The sequence below is a fragment of the Asterias rubens genome, chromosome 3 (genome assembly GCF_902459465.1).
Source record: "Asterias rubens chromosome 3, eAstRub1.3, whole genome shotgun sequence".
In the NCBI taxonomy this organism is placed as follows: Eukaryota; Metazoa; Echinodermata; class Asteroidea; order Forcipulatida; family Asteriidae; genus Asterias; species Asterias rubens.
This window is the reverse complement of record NC_047064.1, coordinates 17,550,884-17,577,016: the sequence shown is the minus strand read 5'-3', so window position 1 is coordinate 17,577,016 and position 26,133 is coordinate 17,550,884. Positions and strand designations below refer to the sequence as shown.

At 38.1% G+C, this 26,133-nt stretch overlaps 2 protein-coding genes across 2 annotated transcripts in view; both read left to right on the top strand.

Moving 5' to 3' along the window:
- The window catches only part of LOC117288318 (ETS translocation variant 1-like), a 76,845-nt gene extending 71,449 nt beyond the window's left edge, over positions 1 to 5,396 (top strand). The window contains exon 11 of the mRNA XM_033769127.1: positions 102 to 5,396. Coding sequence (XP_033625018.1) covers positions 102 to 470 — 369 coding nt within the window. The 3' untranslated portion in view covers positions 471 to 5,396. The remainder of the gene's footprint in view (positions 1 to 101) is intronic.
- A 3,543-nt stretch (positions 5,397 to 8,939) lies between these two features.
- Positions 8,940 to 26,133, top strand: part of LOC117288317 (DNA-binding protein RFX7-like) — a 32,157-nt gene continuing 14,963 nt past the window's right edge. The window contains exon 1 of the mRNA XM_033769126.1: positions 8,940 to 9,366. Coding sequence (XP_033625017.1) covers positions 9,173 to 9,366 — 194 coding nt within the window. The 5' untranslated portion in view covers positions 8,940 to 9,172. The remainder of the gene's footprint in view (positions 9,367 to 26,133) is intronic.

Below are 26,133 nucleotides of genomic sequence, written 5' to 3'. Positions count from 1 at the left end.
TGATTGGTGTACACAATCTCCCTGATTGCAAGATGCAAATGTTGGCAGCTCTGCATTGTTGTTATGGTTTATTAATTTGATGTATTTTTTTGTTGATTCAGGTTGCCAGACGATGGGGCATCCAGAAGAACCGACCAGCCATGAACTACGACAAGCTCTCCCGCTCTCTGCGCTACTACTACGAGAAGGGCATCATGCAGAAGGTCGCAGGAGAACGCTACGTCTACAAGTTTGTCTGCGACCCCGAGGCGTTGTTCATGATGGCGTTCCCGGATGGCATCCGCACCCCGCTCCGTACGGCTGTGCAGACCGCCACGCCGGATCACAGCGTGCCGGCAAGCCAAGTGGTGAAGATCAAAGAGGAGCCTGGGTTCTCAATGCAGACGCCAGACCATCACGACATGTACGTTCCCGAGATGGGGCCTGCATGCCCTCCTTTACAGCATCACTTAGAGGGTTGTGCTTACTAAGAGGGATGAGATCCCGTCGAGAGGAAAGCCCTTTATAACCCCGACAGCTGTTTTTTTTGTTTCTGTGTATCTGTGTTTTTTTCTCGGTACTATGATGTCATTAAGTTCATTGTGTGCGAGTTCTGTATGTGTAACTTTTGTCTGTATGGGTAGGGGTGTTTTTTTCCTTCACTCTTATGTTTTACTTTTTTGGGGGGCGGCGGGATTGTTATGGTTATTTTGGGTTTGATGATTACGGGCTTGGACTTAAAATTACTTTGTTTTATTGACTTGTTGTTGTATCTTCGACAGAATACATTTGAGTTGAACCAGGTATTAACGTCTGCTTGTGCTGGGCAGACGTATTGGAACACTCTGGTAAATATTGTTATCAACATTTCTGTTTTTTTTTTTTGCTTTTCCCGATCCCTCATTGTTTTGTTTTTTCTTCTTTTTCTGATGACTGTGAAATCGTTTGAGACGATCGTGTACTCTCTGTTTTTTGGGGGGTTTTATTGGTGGAGAGAGTGATTTTCGTGTTTACTTCATCTGTTATCGCTGATTTCCTAAAATTAGTACAGTTCTCCAAGTAGCTTAATCTAGACCAGGTTAACGCAGAATATTTTGTACACATTTATACTTTGGATATGAACAGTCTGTGTTTTGTATCGTACAATTTCAGGAAGTGTTAAAAAAAATATCAGGAACAAAAATATGTCTGATTGGAAAAGTTTGTGGAGAGCAAGTTTATCTCGGTCAGACGGCAACGCGGCAAAGTGTTTTTTGTTATCATCAGTTTAACTGAAGTGAGTACAATCTCATGGCGGTGCTAACACCACATTCTGCGCTTACCGCCTTGATACTGCCCATAACAATACATGTTTCATAAGGTAGTATAAGCGCAGAAATATGTGGTAAGCAGCTCCATGAAATTAGGCCCTGTAGTTCGCCGCTCCTATGTTATAGTTAACATTATAACTACATTACAGGAGGATCAGGTTTTTTTCCTGCCTTTCACCTCTGTGGACCCCGGTTTGAGTCTTGCTTCACACCGGAGCCTTGCATGTGGGATTGGGTTTTAGTCCCTACCTGATTGTGTGGGTTTTTACCCCATTTTGGGGTTTTCCCTCACACATCCAAAAACTGAACATTTTCTTCTCATTCATCCTATTACTGGTGCTGTTGATTTGTCATAAAATTCAAATTAAAACCTCAATATATGACCTCAAATTGAACGGCCAATCACTGGTTGTTGAGTTATGGGCGAAGGGAATTGGCTGACCAATTAGCATTTACCACCAATAGGAAGGGACACTTATATGGTTAGTTGGTGCATCAGTTTCAGACAGATTGTTTGATTGGACCAACGGATGGTTGCTTACAGTTTACGCTACCTGTAACAGGAAACTTTTGACTTCGCTATCTGGTCAATTTTTCCATTGGCCAGTATGCTTCATCAGCCAATAGACTCTTCGATTTGTGACATCACAAGCTCAAAAAGCGTTTGGCTGGGAGCTGTGCGTGGCTTGTACACACATGCATTTTCTCTGGTGTGATATGCAAGAAGGGTTTTCTGTTAAAAAACCTTTCATGTCATGCTTTAATTATCACTTTATTTTGAATCTTTTTTTGCCTTTGGAGTCAAAAAGATTACTGCATTTTCACGACAGCAAGTGCAACTTTCTATTTTCAACATTTTATGAGATCAGTAGTTGGGCTAAAACCCTAATTTCTCAGAGCTAGCTTCTGACAGAAGATTTGTAAAGATTCAAATAATTCTGCCTCAATATATTTCTTAATTTTTCTTAATCATTATTTGTTTTTCATAAGAAACTCGATATTTTTTACTTGACTGGGGCTGTGGTCAAGTTCGTATTTTACTTGTTTATTACCAAAGGATAGTACTTTTAAAAAAAAATATATTTGTAAAAATACAAATCTTCCTTTGAAAAAGACACAATTTTAATCACTTTTTGTTTAAGTTCAGGATCATTTCGAATTACTCCTGAGATATTTTTAAAAACCTTTAACTATTGAGGATGCTTTCGAGAAAGAAAAACACTAAAAAAAAATAATGTACAAATTAAAGTATGTTTGTAGGTCATGTGACATTTTAGTTTTTAAAAAAGAGGACAAGATTAGATCTTTCACCATAGAGAGTACTTGTAGTTTATTCAGATGGCAGGGCACGGGTATTTTTTTCATTGAATAAGTGTATAAGGGCGTGGTGGCCCTGGGATATGTATAAAACAAATGTTTTTTGTACAGAATCAGTTAGGGGGATTCAGTTAATTAAATACGTAAATGGGTGAATGCTTTTAATTGTTGACAGTTTCTTTCTACCTAACACACATCCTGTAGAGCGGGGGCTGTACAAATACTGTATCGATAAAGAGAGAAAACAATTTATGGTGTTTTTTCAAGCTCGCTGTAAAGTTTAAGAAACCCCTTTCTTTCTTCAATATATTTTTGTCACTGAAATTTTAAAAAACTGAAGAATGTAGACTTATAAAAAGAAATTATTAAAAAAAAAAACTAAACAAAAAATACTAATTTTTTTATTATGAACAGATCAAAAAAGTTATAAGGATTGGAAACATGAGAGTGGTAAAATGAAAGTATGGTGTGTTTTAATTACTTGTATTATATGAAACAGGAGATGATATTTTCAAGAAACAATCGGCGATTGTGATGTGAGCAACAAGCTTTGTATAGCAACAATTGTCTTTGGTTTTAAAAACTTTTTAATATGTAACTGTGTCAGGACAAAAAACAAATCAATGTTCTAAAATTGTTGTCATTTCCCTGAAGTCCGTAAAAATACAAGAAATAAGGAAACTTACAATGTCGAACCCCTTGTTATTGTACAATGTTAAAAATAAGTCCTGCGTGTCGGCAGTAAATGTGTTTAAAGGTAATAATGTTTTGTAATTGGCCTAATTTGATAAAAGGTTGTAGCCACTTGTTTTACGACAGGCGCAAACAAGTTCAAACTTAATTTGGGTTTTGAATTGAACCCACACAAGGCTCTGCAAATATACGGCCCACAAATAGGACCAATAGACCTAACCATATGCAATGATGTCATCCAGCCGCCATCTAAGAGATAAAACGATGGCGAAACAATTAAAATGCATAGGTTTGTACGTGCGGCACACAGATTTGGCCATTGAACAGCCGGGTTTTTTACCACTCGGTGAGGGCTCCCTACTGATATGGCATCATGTGTGTAAGGTCTATTTGATCAGCCCACGACACTGCAAGGGTTTCGAACAGTTGAAGTAAAAAGTGATTTGGTATTGTAAAATATTCACAGCTTTTGTTCTGCTTTCAGCTTTTGTAAATGAAGCCACTTGTGCTCGGAAATTGAGTTTCAGAATGGCCAACAGAGGATAAAACTGAGGTTTAACTTAAATGTCCCTAAACAATGGCTCAAAACAATGGTACATTAAACAATGGCTTATTGTGATTTCATTGTTCATTGTTGATTCCCCTTAAAGTGTTTGTTTAAAATAAAATATTATGATGACCAAAAAAAATCTTTAAAAATAGTATTATTAGGTCGAAACCATAAATTGTGAAATTTTGCGCATAATATATGTAAGCTTCAAGTCAGTCAAATCGTTGCCGTGACAAAAAAATTCCTTGTGTACTGAATAAAAAGTTTGTTTAAGGTTAAAAACTGTCGACCCTCATTTTGTGAAAGTTGTGGTAACATGAACGTTATACGTGTGTAATTTAACAGCTTAACCCTCCTACATGTGTACGCTGTGGTTGATCGTTGAGCCAATTATCTCTGGCCATCAAAACAAACATTTGCACGCTTTACTGGTCCTACATAGGTCTTTCAGACACAGCACTAAAGTTGCATGAAAGTCAGACAAAAAGGCAGCGCCTAACAACTTGTCATCAAGTCGAGAGCTATGGAAACAAACTGAAAAGGCAACTGAAAAAGTGTTAGGAATGGAGAAGCAGTAGGAGGGTTAACTTTGTAACGGCTCAATAGGCTTACGAATAATTATGTAATGTCCCAAACAATCAAGTGAACAAGATATATAATATAAGTACCAAAATATAAATAATTAAATGTTTAACTTAAGTCCCCAAAGTGATTTTTCTGTACTTGATCTTTGTCTTCTCTCTCTCGCTTTTTCTCTAACTATAGAGAAGTAGAAGAGGAAGAAACCTGCCTCCCGCATAATTTGATTAAATTATGGAAATGTTCGAAAAAGTTTGTGTGACTGGTTAATTTGTAACCAACATACTTAAGCTAGGGCAACCTGCCTGGCAAAGTGTGAATTCTAGTTTTTGCATAAATTGGGGTCAAGGTTGATGTCAAGGGTCAAAGGTCATCTGACCTGTAAAGCGTCACTTCTGAAGCACAAAGCTCGAAATAGGGCACATTATCCATTGACCTAATTCACATGATGTCATCATTGCATGGGAGTCATTGTTTTTAATGGCAGTATGTGTATTGCTGGTGAGTTTCATTGTTTTTTCCCTTACTCTTACATCCCAACTGAATAAAATAATGTATAGGTGTTGCCCATGCTGCTTGAAATTAAAGCTTATATCCCATACTTTAAGAAAACCTTTTCTCATCCATAATATTTTAAGAATATTTTAAGAATGTTGGTGGCAGTTTTGTTTTGATATTTTGTGATGTTTGTGTTGGTGATTTTGTTTTTGACCGGTCTGAAACAAGATGTGTTTTAGATCTCCCTTAAAGAATCTAGAACTAATAACCAATTGGCTATCACAGCAAAATCAAACCTTTTTCCTCAAAAACGTTTCTGATGAATTAAAAATGTTAAAGGGTCCAGCAGAATCGTCTGTATAATTACTTAATTTGGAAAATTGGCCTAAACATTATGCTGCGCTTTGTATGTGTTTCGTCTTGATTGTGTTTACTATAACAAACAAAATAAAATGTTATCCAAAATTAAACCACTTGTGATCGTACTAATCAATGTTTCCCTCAATGGATAAAAATAGTAACAATTTATATGTCTAAGAAATCGCTTGTGATGTTTAATATTGTGTATAATGCAGATTTTTTTTCAATATAAGGCCAAATAAAAACAAAAATATGTTTAGCGTCCCCGCCCGCTTTATTTTTTGAGGCTGTTTTTAAAAAAGAATTATAGAAAATCTGTCAGGCGGCTATTTAAAAAAAAAAAAAAAAGGCAGGACGCTAACCATGTTTTTTATTTTTATTTAGCCTAAGATGGGTTGAAAACAAAAACGGCTTGACAATCGTTACATGGTCCAAAACCTTTAACCTGGTGGTAAAGCTATCAGGCTGGATTTTCCCTAAATAGCGAGGATTCATTTCAAATCAAGACATTCAGGTAGTGGCTTATTTCAAACTACAACCAGTGAAACACTGGCTAGTTAAAGGCACTCAACACTCTTTGGTAATTACTCAAAATATACATTAGCATAGAAAACTTACTCGGTAACAGGCATTGGAGAGATTTTTAATGTATAAAACATTGTGAGAAACAACTCCCTCTGAAGAAACGTAGTTTTTGAGAAAGAGGTACTTTTTCAATAAAAATATTTGAATCTGAGAAGGATCTCAGGTCTCAAGCCTTTCTCAGGCAACTGAAATCACACAAATTAATTTGTACAACCAACAAGGGTTTCGTTTCTGTCATTATTGTCTTGCAACTACAATGTACAGTTGAGCAACAATTTTCACAGATTTGTTATTTTATGCGTATGTTGGGATACTCAAACAGAAAATACTGGTCTTTGAAAATTACCAAAATGTGTCCAGTGTCTTTAAAGACAGTGGACACTATTGGTAAATGTCAAAGACCAGTCTTCTCACTTGGTGTATCTCAACATATGCATAAAATAACAAACCTGTGAAAATTTGAGCTCAATCGGTCGGAGATAATAATGAAAGAAAAGAACACCCTTGTCACACGAAGTTGTGCGTGTTTAGATGGTTGATTTCGAGACCTCAAGTTCTAAATCTGAGGTCTCGAAATCAAATTCGTGGAAAATTACGTCTTTCTCTAAAACTAAGGCACTTCAGAGGGAGCCGTTTCTCACAATGTTTTATACAATCAACCTCTCCCCATTACTCATCACCAAGTAAGATTTTATGCCAATAATTTGTTTGAGTAATTACCAATAGTGTCCACTGCCTTTAAGAGAAGGTGGTGAGAATAATGTTCATAAAACAAAACGGCCTCTGCTGAGTGTGCAGTATTTTGCTGACTGCCCTTTTTCACAGTAGAAAAACTCATTAATTGGCAATTCTTGAAAAGCTCTTGTTAGTTCTTCCTTCTGTAATTTTGTGTAAAAAATGAGCCATACATGTTACCATAATAATTTGGAAACCATTATTTGGAATGACTATAGAATGCTGACAAATCCAACTTTGCTGTTGTTTCAGGTTTACTGGGAAGCAGGGAACCTCACAAAGCAACAAAGCATGACGAAACAAACAACACTTGTATTATCAACAATTTGTGTAGAACTTTGCCAAAATTTCATTGAGCTGCTTCAGCACCAAAATTTACTAAGCATCAAACAGTTGTGCTTACCGGAAAAGGGTTACCAGCCAAGGTAGATACCATGTTGCGCGCATAGTTTGTGACTGGTTTCCTGCATGTTATCATAAAGCAGAAATTGTGCAAGTCATGTTTTCTGCTAAGGCAATTTTTAAAATTGGGCTCTGTTGAGTACACAGTTTGCTTACTGCAGAAAATAATTTTTGCTGAGCAGAAAAGAGTGATCAACCAAAGTAGTATGTGATAAAACAAGTTGGAAATAATTTCTGCTTAGCATCTGTATAGGGAAAACCTTTAGGTTGGTAGACTCTTAAAAGGTAACTGGTAGCTGTGATTCCTCTTGATCTGATGACCTATGGTCCCAAAAAGATAACTTGGATGCATGCTACAGGTTACCTTTTAGAGACTACCCTTTGCAGGTGTGATGTAGGCTGGATCTGTCACCGTTTCTAGAATCTGTCATTTCCCCTCGGTAAGATCCAATCTAGTATTTCTCCTAAACCTACCAGGAAATTTTACAATAGTTTAAGGCGGTTCAAATAAAACAGTTTTTTGTACATAGCGAAAAATAGACCGGAATGTTTGAATGAAGTTTTATTTCCTGTTTTGAATGTTCTCTAGTTATTGGAATTGTGCTTTATTCTGTGAATTAAAAACCAAGCTAATTTCACTGCGTAGCTGGACCCAAGACCAGAGTTTCTCTTGCATAATGCAATATGCAAGAAATTTCAAACAAAATTATAGAGTTTTTGACTAAATAATAGTAATCAAGAGAGGGCGGTATACACTCCTTTCAGTTCTGCTTTCACTTTTCTAATAAACTTCAAAAGCATGCAACTCCAAAAATAATACTAAACAAAATCAATAATATTAACAAAAAGTAGTCTCTCGGCCTCTTGAAAAAAATCCAATTAAAAATTAATTTACTGACAAGTAATCTTCAGCTTTCTGTAAAATTGGGGCAGTGAGAATTAATAATTATTGACTTTTTGCCCTCAGTGATCGACACCCCAGGAAAAAATACATCCAGCCAGATGTGCTGCCAGGTTTCTTGAAGCACAATTTAAATTTTTCCCACCCTGCCTTTTCGGCTTCTTTTGTCCGCCATTTACAAATAATGTTCAGCCTTTTGACTGGGTGTGAGAAAATTTGAAATTAATGAAACGTGGTTTCTTCTTTTTCTTGTCCGACTGTTCTCTCAGGCCCATATGAATCCCCATTGTGCCACAATTTGTCAAAGTACATTTGGGGCCTTTCTCAAACCACGGCTTGGGCTCCGGCTCAGGCTCGTGCTGATATCCATGCAATACGCGCTCCAAAATGCAGGTTAAATGCAAGCTGCGTACACAGCACGCTGAGCCTAAGCCGGAGCCCAAGCCGTGGTTTGAGAAAGGCCCTAGGTTTCACTGAATGAGATGTGTTTTGCAGCTTATCTTCTAGAGAATAATTCTTTACGGTTTGAGTTGTTAAGTGTGGCATTATTAGAATATTAGACCCCGCAAATCTTTGGCGATTGGCAAACGAAATAAAGCTTGCATACTCCCCAAACGGATTTTCTTTTTTGACAAGTTGTTTGTTTTGTGCCAATTTAATTGAAACTAATAGGACGTCACTTAGCTTTCCATCGAAGTATTTTTCTCTTTGAGCTGTCGATGTTGTGCAGACAATTATTGGAAAGATCAAGCGAAAAGCCCGGGATACAAAAAGTGACGGTCATCTGCTCATCTTTTCATGGCGCAAGAATTAAAAGTTAAAAGCGATTTGTTGCTGTTTGTCACCATTAATTGTAAATAGCGCCCTCTTTTGATAAAATTCACGCTTCCTTCTTCTTTATTTCCATGGTACCCAACCCCTTTTTAGGGTGAATCGATATCGCTCTCCGTGAGGACACCAGCTAATAGTGTGAACATGTGTGCACCGTATACACATGTACACACATCAGAGTACATCACTACCCATTAACATTGAACATGACGACTCCAACACACACACAACGTTTGCACAATAAAGTGAATTTGGACTTGAGTTTCCACTATGGCGGAATGGATGAGGAATATGGAGATATAGGGGTAATTTAGGCGTTAGTTGGGGGCCAAATGCCCCTCGACTAACCCACCGATTGGCTCTGGTAATAACAGAAGAAGCCATCTAACAATCTCAGCAAATAAAAACCATTTTGATCGCCAGACCATCGTCATGGAAACCTTAAAAAAGGTCCAGCTGAATCGGAGTAAATGTGACACAAATTCTGCCATACTTCCAGTGTCGAGAACTTTTTCATCAACAATGGCAGCAGAGCCGTCGTCGAATAGTTCGAGTAGTGCTGGCAATGGAAGGAGAGGGCTTTCGCCGACAGAACTGATGACGGAGTCACTTGAAGCTGCTGTCAGGTATCAAAATAATAAAAATAGTCTTTCTCGAAAAAGATGGGATTGTGATTGTCATTTCTTATTATTGTCAAAACATTTATCACTTATTCTGATCATCCGGCCAGTATGGGGAAAATTGTAACCATGGCATCTCTGTAACCATCTCGAATAGTATCCCATGACACTGACTGACCCTGCTGGCTACTGCCATCCGTCGGACAACTCGTCCGTTCGGACAACTGCACGGTTTAGACACCTCAACAGTTCGGACAACTCGACGGATGACTTGTTCAACAGTCAGACTTGTTCAACAGTCAGACAACTCGACTTGGGTCAAGACAAGTGGATGGATGGCCATGACGGGGGCTCAGCAGGGGGCGGGAGGGCTGAATAGCCTGCCTTGGTGCCTTTATTCTTTAAAATGCTTGTTATAAATTTACAGTTTCCTTATTGGTCCTTGTGACATTATTCATAACTGACGTCAGTGTTGGAATTTCAGAATCAGACATGTAACCCATAGTATAAAAAATGCTTTGCTTTAACAATGACAGCTTCTCCTTCACATAATATCATTTCTTGTTATAAAGTTTGTTCGAATTAGCAGGGGACTCAGATTATATGTTTCTGTATTGTTTGCACTGGAGGAGTTCACATGGCTAGCCGGATCCTATGTAAAATAAAGGACAGTTCCTAATGAACAGGCTTTGAATTTTATAGCAGAATCAGTTTACTATTAGAACTCAATCCAACACAAAGCAAACTGCACACGCTGTTAGAGTTTTGATGGATTTATGGTGGATTAGGAGACTATTGGTGTAATCCTGATGAATAAACTTTTACTGATGATTTTTATACAGGCAAAAAAGGAACGTTACAGAAAAGGTTTTGCTAGCAAAAAGTTGCTGGCAGTGTTAGCACTTAATGTAATTCTGTATATTCACCATGACACATAAACTGACAAACCTTAGAAGTTTGAGCTCAATCGGCCATCTGGGTCACGAGGAATAGTGAAAAACCGATTACACATTTTACATTGCATCGATGCCAAAATAACAAAGAATAAAACGCTCCCTGAGCGATAAACTCCAAACGGGGAATTAGATTATTTATTTCTATTCTAATATGAAATTTCAGACAGAAATATTTCATGGGATGTTTTATACTATCATCATCATTTATTGACCGTGTAAGTTTTATGTAAATCTGTGATCTTCACGATTTTGTTTCTTACCACATCTGTAACGTTCCTTTAAGAGACCATTCTTTTCTACAGTAACACAAAACCCCAAAGACATTACTAATAATTTTTTATTTCTGTTTAAAACCAAATTTTGTTAGTAAAAATATCAGCAATAAAATAAAACTGAAATTAAATTTAGAAATTTTGAAACTACAACGCTGTTATCCTATCCCAACATGACCTTTGGTTACAGCTGTGTTAGGGACATAAGGCGAGGGTGAAGGTTGAATTTGTACATTAAGTCTATGAGATTAAGGTTTTATTTAGCCAAGATTTGGTAGAATGGGTGTCCAAATTTGATTGAATTTGGGTGTACGAATTATTAACTTTCATTCAATAAAAGCTTAATTTCAATGAATTGTACAATTACATTAAAGTAACCGTACAACATCGGTAAACAGTATTGTACATTGTACAACGGCCCACACTTTGTGTATCACAACTGATATAATAACAAACCTATGAAAATTTAGGCTCAATCGGTCATCTGAGTCAGGAGAAAATAACGAGAAAACCCACCCTTGTTTCCGCACGTTACGCCGTGTCGTGTGTTTAAACTAAATCTGTCTCTCGATATCGAGAATTGGTAACTTTTTTAATGTTTTCTCATTTGCATTTCAATGGAAGTCTTTCACATACTGTGAACCTTGTTTGTTAATCTGTGAACTTTGATTTTTTGTTCTGTTCAGAAAGTGTCCAATGGCTTTAAAGCCATTCACTTTCCGAACAGGAAAAAAAAAAAAAAAAAGTATAATTATTTACAAATAATTTACAGGGTTTACAGAAGGTAATGGTAAAAGACTTCCCTTGAAATATTATGCCATGAAATGCTGTACTTTTTGAGAAAACATAAAAACAATTATCAACTCTCGACTACGAGAATTACGGATTTATAGTAAACACATGTCATGACACGGTGAAACGTGCGAAAACAAGGTAGGGTTTTTCCCATTATTTTCTCCCGACTCCGATGACCGATTGAGCCTAAATTTCCACAGGTTTGTTATTTGTTATATATTAAGTTGTGATACACGAAGTGTGGGCCTTGGATAGTACTGTTTACCGAAAGTGTCCAATGGCTTTAAGTGACAGGTAAAACAGGGTGTTCAAGTTCAGAACAGGGTGCCCAAAAGACACAGACAGTGACACCACTCTGGTTAACACTATGGGATTGTTTGACTAAGGTACAATTTACCATCACATATAATGGTACACAATTACAATTCACATAATAATTCATCCCTATGTATACGTAGCCTCTTTGGCTGCATTTTATTGCACTGTGACTGTGCTCATACGTGTGTATTGCATTCTTGCATTACGTTGAACACCATGAAACGTGAGTTTTTGTGCCCTGTCATTGAGTGCACAACATCAGGCCCCAATACTTCACGGAGGCAACAAATGCGATTGGCTCCATGCCAGCTGTGCTTTTGAAATGCTTAGCAATTTACAATTTCCCCCGTACATTAGGGTGCGGAAGAAAATTCCTTGGTGCCCTGTGTGACCAAAAACGAAGCATACAAGGTCTGCAACATCCTTGTATTATAAAAGTGTATACATCTTCTAACTTGTCAGTTGTATGTTAGTGTTGTAACTTAAATGTCATGGAACATAGAACACTGAGCACATGTCATGTAATCTTTTTTTCTATACTCTCAGTACATGTTCATAATTCATTCAGTCGATGCGGAGCATCAGATAATAAATGGCCTTTCAAATCAGTGGTCCTCCATTGATGTAAATGCACTCCTCCTGTCTCAGGCCAGAGTCCCGACTCAAGGTGTCCACAAAGTTGCAGTGTGTGGTCTGCCATGGGAACAGTGACCCTGAGTAGGGGCCCTTAGCACCAGCCTGCTCACTGCCACTTCAACATGTCTGAGGCAGTGACACCTGCTAATCTCAGCCTTCTTGTCCTAATCTTGGTGCCAACTCTCAGTAGCCCACCGTACAGTTCCAGGTTCCAGTACATGTTGCTGTTCTTATAAATAGAAAAGGGCAATTCCGCGCAAGTGCGACACGAGGGTCAAAATTTCAAAATGCTTTTTGCTCAAACATCTTTTGCAAAATTGATAGAGTATATTTTGAAGTTTCTAGAAATGAAAAAAAAAATGATCCAGACCAAATATTTTGAAAGTTACAGCACTCTGAAGTTGACGCTACGTTAAATGGGACCAATCATAGGTAAGAACACAAAATTTACTTCTTTTTGTAGTTTTCATTAATCTAAAGGCACTCGTTTTATTTTGTTTGGTAAAAATAACAACTCTAAGTGTCTCTCTTTAGGAAAACAACTTTAATTAATATGAAACTAATGTTAGATACCTAGTATGTGCCGTCAAATGAACGCTTTTGTTAGGCTTAGTGTAATGTCAGTCACAAAAAATGAAGATTTTTGTCATAAAATTATACATGGTAGCAACTAAAATCTGCCCTTCATTATTTTCTTAGTAGGGGGTCAGGGTAGAGCAACAATGTTATCAAACAGGTAAATAATTGTTGTTTAAATTTGTTTATTAATTAAACAAAAGTGTAATGTCAGTCACGTTTAATGTCAGTCACGACAATGTAATGTCAGTCACGTTATTACACAAGCTAATGAAAAAGATTTTGAAAATTGGATGGACTATTAAGTTGTCTTTTACTCACAATGCAACTTAAATAAGCTATAAAATCCTGAAACAATGCTCTTGGATCTGTTTATTTGTATTTTTAGTCCAATTCATCCATATTTTACAGGTAAATGAATAACGAATTTGTAAGGTGAACTGTACTCCAATCCATGCACGCATAAGGCGCATTATTCATTGTGAATATTTGTCATTGAACAAAGTAAAAGTAATACAATTGTTTTCTTTTTAAATAGGGTCAACATTATTACTAAGAGTCTCACACTACACAAGTTTTACAAGAGAGTAAGGAGGATACTACAAGACAGCAGCATAGATGGGCTGCCGAGTGCATGAAACAAAGGAAGGTCAACAAAAGGACAAAAAGAGGAGTTCAAGCTATATAAGACTGATTAGAAGAAAATTCTGAACAGAGAGATGTAAATCGAAATAGAGAGAGGGTATCCAGATGTCATAATCTTGAGAAGCAGAGAGCAGCTCAATCAGCTGATCCATCTCCTTCAAAGTTCAGGATACTTTAACAGCTCCTACATACACTAGATCGACTTGATGGATACGAAGTGCTGTTTCGATGGGAAGGACAAGACTGTTCTGTGGAATACTGTACTTAAAAGTGTGCAAAGTAAATGCAAACTGATCTGCTACTCCACCAAGGTTTACAAAGTGGTGTTGGTTGGTTCAACCTTAAATTATGTCAAGATTTAACAATACAGGTCTCAAAATACCCACTCCACCCACAGCAATTGCCGCAGTGCCATGTGCTTTGCATTGGTGCCCTTCAAAGTTTCAGTACAAATTTACCATTTCGTTGCAGAGTGCCCTTTACATAAGGAAAATTGCAGTGCCCCTTCAAGAGCCATGTTCAAGGCCTGGTAACAATGTAGCCAATACCTTGGATCCTGATCACCCTTTGACAATGTTAGTGTTCAATTGTTTTGTGCTTTCATATGGTATAGATCTATTTTGATCTAACTACACAATTTTCTTAGCAATAGTTAAAGTTCTGTTGATTAAGGTATTGCAAATTGAACAAATAAAATAAATATAATCTTACAGAATATTGCTTACTGACTAGGATGTAAGATTCCATGTAAATGTTTTGATTACAATATAGTAGGCGTGTGTTTTTAGCAGACATATCCCAAAGCTTGAACATTCTGAAGTAGCTGAAATAGCAGTTTTGCACTTTGCTCAGTTTTCTCATGCATGTGAAAAGCTACATTTACACAATTGTTATTATACTGATAGAGTTTATTTCTTTTTAAAAGGGAGCACCCATCTCTTCCTTCATATGTCTTTTTTTTTCAATAAAAACTTCATCCCAATTCCCAAATTCCAAATAGCAGCTTATGTTTTAGCTCTTTTATAATACATTTTATCACAATTAATGCATGTTTCAACCTTTAAACATCTAAAAAATTAAAGTTATTCCTTTAATATAGAATTAAACAGTTCATTGATACTCTCTTGTGGACATAATTTTTAATTTTGTTTTGCTAAATTGTTGTTACTGATATTCCAGCAGATGTTATGAACGCGTAATGTCAGTCACGGTAATGTCAGTCACGGAGGTTAATTTGCATAATTATCAAAAAAATCATGAATAATTTTTCCCATCTAACTAAAAGTTTTGGTTACCCTATCAGATATAATGTTAATGTGGATTTAGATCTGTAGCACTTTTAACTTGAAGAGAAATTTTAAAAACATATTCCTTTTTGGTTGCGTCGCTTTTTGTAATGTCAGTCACGGCAGTTAACGACCCCCCTTGTCGGAAAAGCTGAACATGAAATTTAAAAGTTTCAAAAAATGTAATGTCAGTCACGCTGGACAAAATACAGAATCGGTAATAAAAACTCGTCTCAGATCACAGATTTACAATGTACGTTGTACATAAAACTTTAAAAACGGTCTAATGATAATGATTGTAGAAAACCTCATTTGGAAATAGATGTCATATTCGATGAGAAATAAATGAAACTGGTTTTCCCTTTGGAATTAATCACTCAGTGAGCGTTCTATTCATAGAATTTTTTGATCGTATATGCCTACAATGTACATGTAGTCCGTTTTTCACTTGTTCGATCTCTGACTACTACAGATCTGTCAATTGATGTAATGGTGGATTACATAAAGTGCTTACTGCCAGCATTCTGTAATGATCTTAGAAAATTTAAATCATTCCAAATTAAATTCTTTTAGTTCAAAAATATGTTGTGGTTGAATACACTGCATACGTACATAATAGTCTTCCCATGTTCATCAGCAATGCTATTTAAAACCTCTCTATTTACCTGTTCACTTCAATGTTCACGTCGTTTGACGTGCACTGCGGAAATTATTCCTGGAAGTAGGGTTTGACATTTAAAAAACGCCTGGAACCAACTTCAGAGCGTCCATTTTTGTTGTTGCGGTCAGTTGACCTGCTGACCACGTATTATGAAACGCATTGTGTAGCCTGCACAGACATGTAAATGTACCATGCTAATGGCCTACACATGCCTCTTTTCCCCATGCAAAGAGGGATGAAAGTTACTGGAATACATGCTCTAAATCTCACTTTTTCCTGGGTTCATCATGTAATCCCTGATTCAAGTTATTGTCGTTTTATGCACATTACATACATCACACTAACAAATTACCAATAGTGTCCAGTGTCTTTAATACAATTTGAAACCTTGTGGCAAGTATCTTAGATTGATGAGGCGTTGGCTTACATGTAGCTCAAGTCTAAGCACACTATGCTTGCTTGCCCTGATAATTCTCAATATGCTAAACAATGAAGCTAATGGTTGAGCCTTTAATGGGTCACCTTCTACAGTGTTTTCTACAATGGCTTATTGTCCTCTGCACTGCAACCTGTGTAAGGAACTTAGGAAGTGCATCCTGACAATTCCAAGTCCCTGAAAAGGACATCATTGATACATGAAGGGGAAGTCAGTGAAAGCTCAGATTTGACACTCAATATTACAGAAAAAGTGCAGGATTTATTGTCTACAAAAAAACCTTGAGGTTTTTAATTTGAACCCCCCCAAAAAAAAAACCCCCACAACATCATAACATTATAGGTGCAAAATGAAACCTCATTAATGTTAAATAAAAAGTGAAAGTAAACAACAATATTAACTGTCTTGATCGGAAAGCTCATTAACAACAACATTAGTAACATCAAGTGCTGCAACTGACAAGGGCCCAATTTCATGGCTTTGCTTACCGCCAAATTCTGCGCTTACGATCATGATTCCCCCCTTACATGCAAGCGCCGAATTTCTGCGCTAGCCTTGTAAGGGTAGAATGCCTAGTAACGTGAAGTACGCACGCGCAGAAGCCAAAATTCGCCGCTAACCCGTGTAATACGCTTGCCGTAAGCACAGAATTTCCTGCTTCCGTAAGCGCCGATTCTGTGCTTACGGTAAGCAGAGCCATGAAATTGGGCCAAGGCCAGGATTCGAATCCACGTTCAAAACACTTGGAAGCCCTAGACGGCTTGGCCATGACACCCTGTTATGTAGAGGTGCTCTTTAATAAGCGAAAACTGACTTGCCTAAGAAGGAAGTGCCGAGTGTGTGTTGTAGCAAAACTGCACAGACTCCTTCCTCTATAGATGATGTGAGGGACATGTCATTTTTGTACTAAAATATGGGCACCTGCTTGCACTATGATGTACAGTGTGCCAATGGCAAGGGTTTTGGCCTTACATGTAAGCCCGGTTCATACATCACAAGAAACCGAAAAACGGAAAACAAATAAAAAGTCATGGGACAGTGTACATGTTTTCTGCGTATCAATCGATTGTTGTGCCACAAAAATTGGATTCGATTTCGCTTGATGAAGCTGGCTTTAGTGCCACTTTGATTTGAATCTATTCCATTAGACTTCTCAGATTTCCCAATGGGCATGACTCTTTGCATTTTTTATAGGAATAAGTAATGAAAATGGCCTTGCCCTCTCAGAGATGAAATTCCAGGCTTGCCATACTTCCTTGCTCTCTAGTTATTATGATGTGTTCACTGAAGATGTGATTGCCTAATTTCATAGTGCTGTTTTGGAGCACAATAAAGTTGCCAAGCACAGCAATTAAAAATGCTTACGAAAGTAAGGTTACCAGCCGAATATGAGCCAAAGTACTATCACACATTTATGTACAATCTGTGACTTACTGCTAATGTTTGCTAAGCAGAAAAACTGTAGTCAGTTTTGTTTAAACAATTCACAAAAATAAGGTTCTTTTACAAAGTTCTTTTACAATGTGATTGGTGTACTGCTAATGTTTGCAAAGCAAAATTGTAAGAGTTGTTTTTTTACATTATAAAAATACGGTTGCCAGCCAAAGAACTATCTATCACACATTATGTGTACCTGTACATTGGTACATTGGTGTTCTGATTTTAAATGTTTGCTAAAACAAGCAAACAAAAATGTAAGATTTTTTTGGGCACTTATGAAATTGGAGCCCTGGATGTATTCACTTGATGCTGACCCACAATCATAATTTCATTAAAAAAAACAGAAAAAAAACCCAGAAAAAAACATCTCACTGTGGTTCTGGTCTATGATGGCATCTTCATTCATAAGATTAATCCGCTAGCCATTACCTCAGCTGCCACCGGTGTGCATGCCACAATAACCAATTACATGTACATGTACCCCTAGCACCTGTGACTGGTATCCTGCAAATGTTTGCTAAGCAAAAGTGTAAGTGATTTCTTTTTCACAATGTACTTAGGTTACCCGCCAAGGTATTATCACAATCCGTGACAAATATTTTATATCCTGCTAATGTTTGCTATAATTTTTCTTCTCTCTTTTATGAAATTGGACCCTGGATGTATTCACTTGATGCTGACCCACAATCACAATTCCACATGCTCAAAAAAATGGTTCTTGCTCATGATGGCATCCTCGTTCATATTATTAATCCGCCAGCCATTTCCTCAGCTGCCACCGGTGCATGCATGCCACAATAACCAATTACCCCATGCAATCCAAGGGTCCTCATAAAACATGCACTCTCTTACTACGATCCTAGATTGTTTGATGCGTTGAGTAAGGTTCGGATACAATATTAAATCTATCTGTGTACGTTTATCTACTTTGCCTGTAGGAGAGGTATTATTATGATTATAAATAATACATTTACCAGAGCAAGGCGCTGCAGTGTACACAGCTAGTGCTCATAAAACAAGGAGAACACTGCGAAATTCAGCTGTGGTTGAATTTGGACAATGGTGGAGGAGGGATTTTGGTGCGAGCTATACAATATTTTGTGGGAATGCAACACGATGGCGGACTGAGAATCTTAAAATTGACCTCTGAAGAATTTTCATTTTTTCGTTCAATGTCAATTGGTACCTTCCCCAATGTTAATACATGTACTGTTTACCACAGTTAAACACAAAACACAAGGCAATGGATTGCAACCCATTCTATGTTCTACGGGTACCTCCATTGAAAACCTTAGTGCAGACACTGGACACTATTGGTAATTGTCAGACAAGTCTTCTCACTTGGTGTATCTCAACAAATATGCATAAAATAACATACCTGTGAAAATTTGAGCGCAATTGGTCATCAAAGTTGCGAGATAATACTGAAAGAAAAAACACCCTTGTCACACGAACTTGTGTGCTTTTAGATGGTTGATTTCGAGACCTCAAATTCTAAACTTGAGGTCTCGAAATCAAATTTGTGGAAAATTACTTCTTTCTTGAAAACTACGTCGTTTCAGAGGAAGCTGTTTCTCACAGTGTTTTATACTATCAACCTCTCCCCAAAGTAAGGGTTGATGATAATTATTTTGAATAATTACCAATAGTGTCCACTGCCATTAGCGCCATGTACGTGTACAATGTACATTGTAAATGTACTGTTTGTTCTGCACAATTATTTGTCCCATAGAGAAAAGGACCATGTATACAGTGTTGAGATCAACATGTTGGGACAAGCAATAGAGAAAGGAGATCAACATGTTGGGACAAGCAATAGAGAAAGGCCACTTTCTCTGAGAAAGGCCACTTTCTCTATTGCTTGTCCCAACATGTTGATCTCATCAACATGTTGGGACTAGCCACTTTCTCTATGTTGGGACAAGCAATAGAGAAAGGCTATTGCTTGTCCCAACTTTCTCTATTGCGTGTCCCAACATGTTGGGATAGAGGATTGCTTGTCCCAACTTTCTCTATTGCTTGTCCTAACATGTTGGGATAGAGATTGCTTGTCCCAACTTTCTCTATTGCTTGTCCCAACATGTTGGGATAGAGGATTGCTTGTCCCAACTTTCTCTATTGCTTGTCCTAACATGTTGGGATAGAGATTGCTTGTCCCAACTTTCTCTATTGCTTGTCCCAACATGTTGGGACAAGCAATAGTGTTGGGACAAGCAATAGAGAAAGGAAAGGCCACTTTCTCTCTTGCTTGTCCCAACATGTTGATCTCAACACTGTATACATGGCACAGCCTATCCCAGTGCCATTCCTGCAGCTCACCATAGTAGCACATTTATGAGCAAGTTTGAACAGCTCACAGCTTTATTCATAAAGTATGAGTTACACTTTGTATCCATTTATTGTAAAATTACATGTAGGCCTTACAATGTTGTCCCTTCACAAAGGTCCGCTGGTCAATTGCTAGTGAAAATACCAGTGACCAGTCAAAATTCACTCTTAGTGGTCAGGCTGACTAGTTCAGCATTTATGGACTTCATGTAGTGAAAATGCTGGGGACTAATAGCTACGCTACAAGCTAGCTGGTCCTTCTGGCTGGTCTTTGAAGAAGTTAAAGATGCTATGTCAGATTTTTGGCCGATTTGACCCAAAAATTTTGATTTAAAATAGAATAGGTATTTTGATGGGGGTCGAGAAAGTTACAAGCTTTCATTTGAGCCATTGCTAAAAAAAGTCCGCCAATTATTAGTAGCAGTGAAATAAAGTGCTCAAAATTAGTTTTTGTCGGGATCCCGACAGTATTATCACGTGACCAATTCTTATGTGTTTTATAAGAAACGTTTTAAATTTTTATCATGGTTCCTGACCATTAAAAGTAAAAGTTAACTTGTTTTCGTTAGAGCGGGTGATACTCTTTGAAATACTCAGAATTTGATTTTGAGATCTCGAAATCAAGTATCTGAAAGCACACATCTTTGTGTGACAAGGGTGTTTTTTCTTCCATTGTCTCGAAACTTAGTCGACCAATTGAGTTCAAATTTTACCAATTACCAAAGGTGTCCAGTGTCTTTAAGCGTTTACCAATGAAATGAAGTCAAACAAAAATGCCCACAGCGGGGTGAGGATCTGTGTACTCTGCTATCATGATTTTGATCAGCGTTAAAGGGTAAGAAAAAAAATGAGAACAAGTGGACCCTGTATGATGAGTTTTGATTGATTGTATCTCACCACTACATGCGCCACCTGCATCCTCTCATCACAGTCAGCAGTAAGATCTTGACCCAGAAACCCCATATGCAAGAATAGTATTACTGACCATCATCAAGGTTTTAACATCCGGGACTCTTCCTCCTCCCCAGGGGGCCCGACATTCACACGCAGAACCTCTAATCAATCTACATAAAGTGTGTATGCCCGGTGTGGTGTAATCCAATGGTGGATAGATATGACGTTTTAAAAATGTGGCATGTATTCTAAACCATTTAATACACAGGTGTCTATGAGGTATACTTTACTTACATGACACAGGCCTGTCTATGCTTAGTTTTGGAAAGGGCAAGGGCACCGAGGCATTTTCTCTTTGGTAAAGGGCACCTTACAGGTGTACGAGGAAATTGTGTATTATGAGGAAATTGTGAGGAAATCTACTGTGAGCATTTCATGGGCACCAAGGCAATGACCAGGGGCATGGAGGCAATCGGCTACATTGCCTTAGTTTGTATCAGGCCTGATGATGTGTGTACATTCTCAGCCAATATCTGTAAGGGCCATGTGTGTACATGTATGTCACACGAAGCAATTTAGTGACGTACAGTTTTACTTACAATCATTTCATTAATACAATCATTTCATTAATGGTTTAATGTCCAAATGACAAAGTGAAATATTTAGAAGGGCTTGGCCGCTTGGGCCAGTACCCAACTAGCAATTGCTTATAAATCACAGGGTTGGGCGTTCCACTAATAGTCCAAACAAGTTGGTGTGGAGTGACGTACAGCAGGAGAAGATTATATTACAGGACTGAGGCCATGGGATGCAATTGTTTTTTTCTGTACAACAATTTTGCCATCCTCACAAATTTTCCTGATGTTTATTTTATTTTAAGGATTCCCTTTTTGGAAACGATTTAGAAAAAATACAATTCCCACTTTGAAAAGCACTACGAGAGTGGCAGTTTTGATTTAGAAAAACCCCAAATTGTCAACGGGACAGCAAAAATGCCTAGTCAAATGTGTACGTTGTATTAATGGGCTTTATATTACTACACAGGGTCCAAAGGTAGAAACTACATGTACCGGTACTACAGCATGTACAGTGTACAGTAGCCTCCTGTTCAAATTACATTCTCACTGAGTGTTTGTTGTTTCCTGAGTAACTGATACACCTTCAAACCTTTCACAAGTGCTTCAATTAAGCTTGGGCGATATCGATTTATTTTATTCACGATATATCGCTGACAATATATCGCGATATTCGATATACCGTAATTTTCGGATTATAAACCGCGGTTTATATGTTGATTTTGACATTTTTTTGAACTCCTGCGGTTTATTCTCCGGGCGGCTTGTAAGCTGACGTATAAATATTTAAGAGAAAAACGGCATTTTTAAAAAGAAAGATCGTTTGTAAAATATTCTAAATAATGTTTTTTTTTCTTAAACGAGAACAAAAACCTGCCTGTGTGATGACAAAAACCTGTTGAAAATCCCACCACAATTGTATTCCATGTTTCCTTTGTAAAACGTTTAACAGCCGCCCTCAGCTAGCTAGCTCCCCCCGCTCAGCGCAACTCGGGTTAGACTAGACTGGTGCCCGTCTATTTATCCTAGCGATCTCTACATGCTGGCATCAGACATTCAAGCTATACTCGTGTCTCGGCGAAATAGACTCGTCCCCTGTCTATTTTTCCCACGATCTTTATATACTGACGTCAGACATCCGCTACACTTGTGTCAGCCAGCGGTTTCTTCAGCTCAACCACGCACACCGCAACAGCAGAATGGTGAATGGACGTACGCAAAGAGCTATGCCGCTCCGGGGGATCAAACAAAACGTTTCCAAACTGCCCTGATTGTTGAGTCCAGTAACATTGGGAATTTTATTTCCAGGCGGCGCAAATGCGAGGGCGTAGCGCAACCCGTCAGCGAACATCGCTCAGTACGGTGCAGCCAACATCTGTTGTGCAATCTCGAGATTGAGCAGCGCAATTAACAGATTGCTAGCTTTACGAACTCGCATGTGTGTACATGTGCTTAATGTGCACGCTGCATGATACATTACTGCATACACACACGCTACGTCCGTCCGCCCGTCCGTCGTTGCAATAATCTGTTGTGTGGATCCTCGTTGTGGGACTACAATAAAAGGGAGGGAGAAACACCGGCCAACCAAAAAAAAAAAAAACCAAAAAGAATGCTATCCTATAATAGATCATTTCAATTACGATCAATAGTGTAAACTTTAATACATTTCCACTTTAATTACGACGCAACTCCACATTGCGGCCAACTATACAAGACTGAGTGATGTGCCGCCCGCCTGTCACTGCACATCGCCACACGGGGACCACAAACAAGCACGGCCCCTATGTGTTCACGCATGCGGTGATTGGCCGTTTGATGATTGGCCGTTGTTGATTGGCCGGTGATAGTTCCATTCATAAAATCTTGGCTAGACTTCGGACGGATCGAGTAGAGCGGCTGCCCATTGTACAGCGGGGAGCTTGAACGTCTGACCCACGCTTTGAGGCTCGGGGCCCAGTCTAATCAAACGTGAACAACTTTTGTCAACAGAGGGCGATGCGATGCAGGGCAAAGTTCAACTATTTCTCGGTGTGCGTTGTAGACCGATCTTTGATTCACGGAGATTGTTGCCAAAGAAGTTCACAAAACATGGTCAACACAACCGATCATCAAATCGCAAATTCTTGAAAAGGGTTGTTGATGGAAACAAAATATAACTCAGGACTGATAGTGTGAGATAAAAAATCACCCGTAACGCGGCAGGTTTGCGTACTTCACTTCCGTGTTTTGAGGTTAGTTTTTTCATGTCTTTTTTTTATTTTGATCGCGGTTTATACGCCGCGCGGCATATACGCCGACATCTAAATATTTTTTGTAAATTTTGAGGAAGTGCGGTTTATACGCCGCGCGGTTTATAATCCGAAAATTACGGTAATCGCGATTAATTAAATTTGATACGCGATACGCGGGACGCGCACAACATTCCCATATAAGGAGTTGTTTACCCGAGGCGGCGGAGGGCCTTACCATTTTATAGGTGGAGGGGTGTTTTGCTGAAAGAAATTATTGAACAATTAAAATTTTTGCATTTATTTTTTATCCTCACCAAATCTGTCAATCCATGTATACTGAATACCTTTAACATGGTGCAACCATTTTGTTTCCTATTCAAAGCAATGTAACCACAGCTCAACAATTAAAATAGTCTGGTGCCTTCCTGTTATGATGAGAATCAGTATTCATTCCTGTTCAAACTACAGGGAACATGACCGAAGTGACTGTAGTATGATGATGGTCGATACACAATACCCTTCAGACACAAGACGGGTTCTCTTAATGATGATGTAATTGGGATGTCCCATTGAGATGGGAGGGGGGGGGTATAAATAGCGACATGATTGGAAACAAATCTTAGATGTTACTCCCTGGGATCTCCGATAAGCCTTTCGCCGGAAAAACCGTGCGTTAAAATTGAGGCAGTGCTCTTTCCTGCTTACATTAACACGGATCAAGATCTCTGTGTGGTGATAAAACCATGGAGGAAAATAACGTCTCAGTGTCTCAGTACAGATTCAAGTATCCATAGAGTTGTAAGACTAAGAGCCACACAAGGCAGGCCTGTATTCTTCGTTTTTGAAAAGGCAAGGGCACCAAGGCATATTCTCCTTGGTATATAAGGGCACACTACAGGTGTATGAGGAAAAAAATTAAAAAATTAAGGGCATCAAGGCAATGACCAGGGGCATGGAGCCTTTCTGCCTCTGTGAAGTACATTTATCACTGATATTAGGCCTGACGTCTAACTGTCTCGGTACAGATTTGTATCAAATTACGTAGAAGAAGCACTTGAGATGCCACTGAACCACTATTGGCACAAATCCCTAATTTATCATGGAGGAAAATGACGTCGGACTGTCTTAGTAGATTTGTAGGGTTACACAAGAACTATGTAGGAAGCACTTGAGATGTCATGCACGGAACTCCACTGAACCACCATGGGCACAAATCCCTAATTGGTCATGGAGGAAAATGACGTCGGACTGTCTCAGTAGATTTGTAGGGTTAACACAAGAACTACATGTATGTTGGAAGCACTTGAGATGTCATGCACGCTACTCTACTGACCCAACATGGGCATAAATCCCTAATTGGTCATGGAGGAAAATGACGTCAGACTGTCTCAGTAGATTTGTATGGTTACGCAAGAACTACAGGAAGCATTTGAGATATCATGCACGCTACTCTACTGACCCAACATGGTCACAAATTCCTAATTGGTCAATGAAGTAATTACACAAATTTGTGATTTCGCTGAAAACCTGTGAATTAGTTTAATTGGCCCTAATGATAAAGGTGGTTTCAATACACACCTGTGACCTTAAAATGTCCTTAGTGAAAGTTCAAGTTGTGACAAAATAAAGAATTTAAGGATGTCAGCTTTGAACTTGTGTATGCCTTGCCTGCAGTGACACAATGTTTTGTTTTAGAATTTCCATCAAGTTTCTTAAGAAAAAACTTCTCAATCTTAGCTTAAATTGTATTAAATCATGACACTGCTCGGGTTAAAATTTGATGTTTTAGGGAATACCGTCAAACAACCTGTGAACATTTCATCCAAATTGGTGGTCATGTTGTTGTTGAAAAAAAAAAAAAACCTGGAATTACCTAAACCTAGCTCAGGGAATCCTTTCTTGAAATACTTTTCTCTAATAAACAGCTGCTGGTGCTTTTAACCAAGTTGTTTTGGTCAATAACTTTTGGAGATAGTATTCAGACCCTATTTAAAACTGAATGATTTAATTTCTTTTATGGTAGAAACTAACATAAACTAACAATAAACTATCTACATGTAATAAACTATCTTTAAAAAAACTTTAAAAAACATTGACCCACTGATTCTAAAAAGCATTTAACCCTACAGCCATTATACATTAGCTTGAGTTGGTCTGGACAATGCTGGTCACTTTTAGATTCAGACATGGCCCCTGTTCACTTTGCAGTTTGTTCCTTTGTCCATCCATCATGAAGTTGTTTTGTAATTCGCCCTTAGCCTTTTTTATTGAAAGGCCAGGGTCATAAACTGTCAGAGTTAATGTACAGTCATGACTGCAACTGTTGATAACACAGTGTGCTACATTTGCATGATTGGGTATACAACTGTACTCTATTTTATAGAACATAGGCCTACTGCACATGTACATACAGTTTTAAGGTGTAGAGCTATAATTACATGTACATACAAGTACACTTGTTCAGTGTTCATCATGTACACTGTACATACAAGTACACTTGTTCAGTGTTCATCATAATAACATGGATGGAGCAATCCCACACTACCTCCATTATAATTAATACTGTGTATAGTATTTGTTGAAGGAGAGATGACAACACATATTTTAGATAGGAAATCTGTAAACTATTTTGTCCGGAAAATGGTGCATAGCAAAAAATAAACACTGAACTTATTTCTTCCTCCATGCTGAATGCAGTTTGAGTAGCAACGATGATTTTTG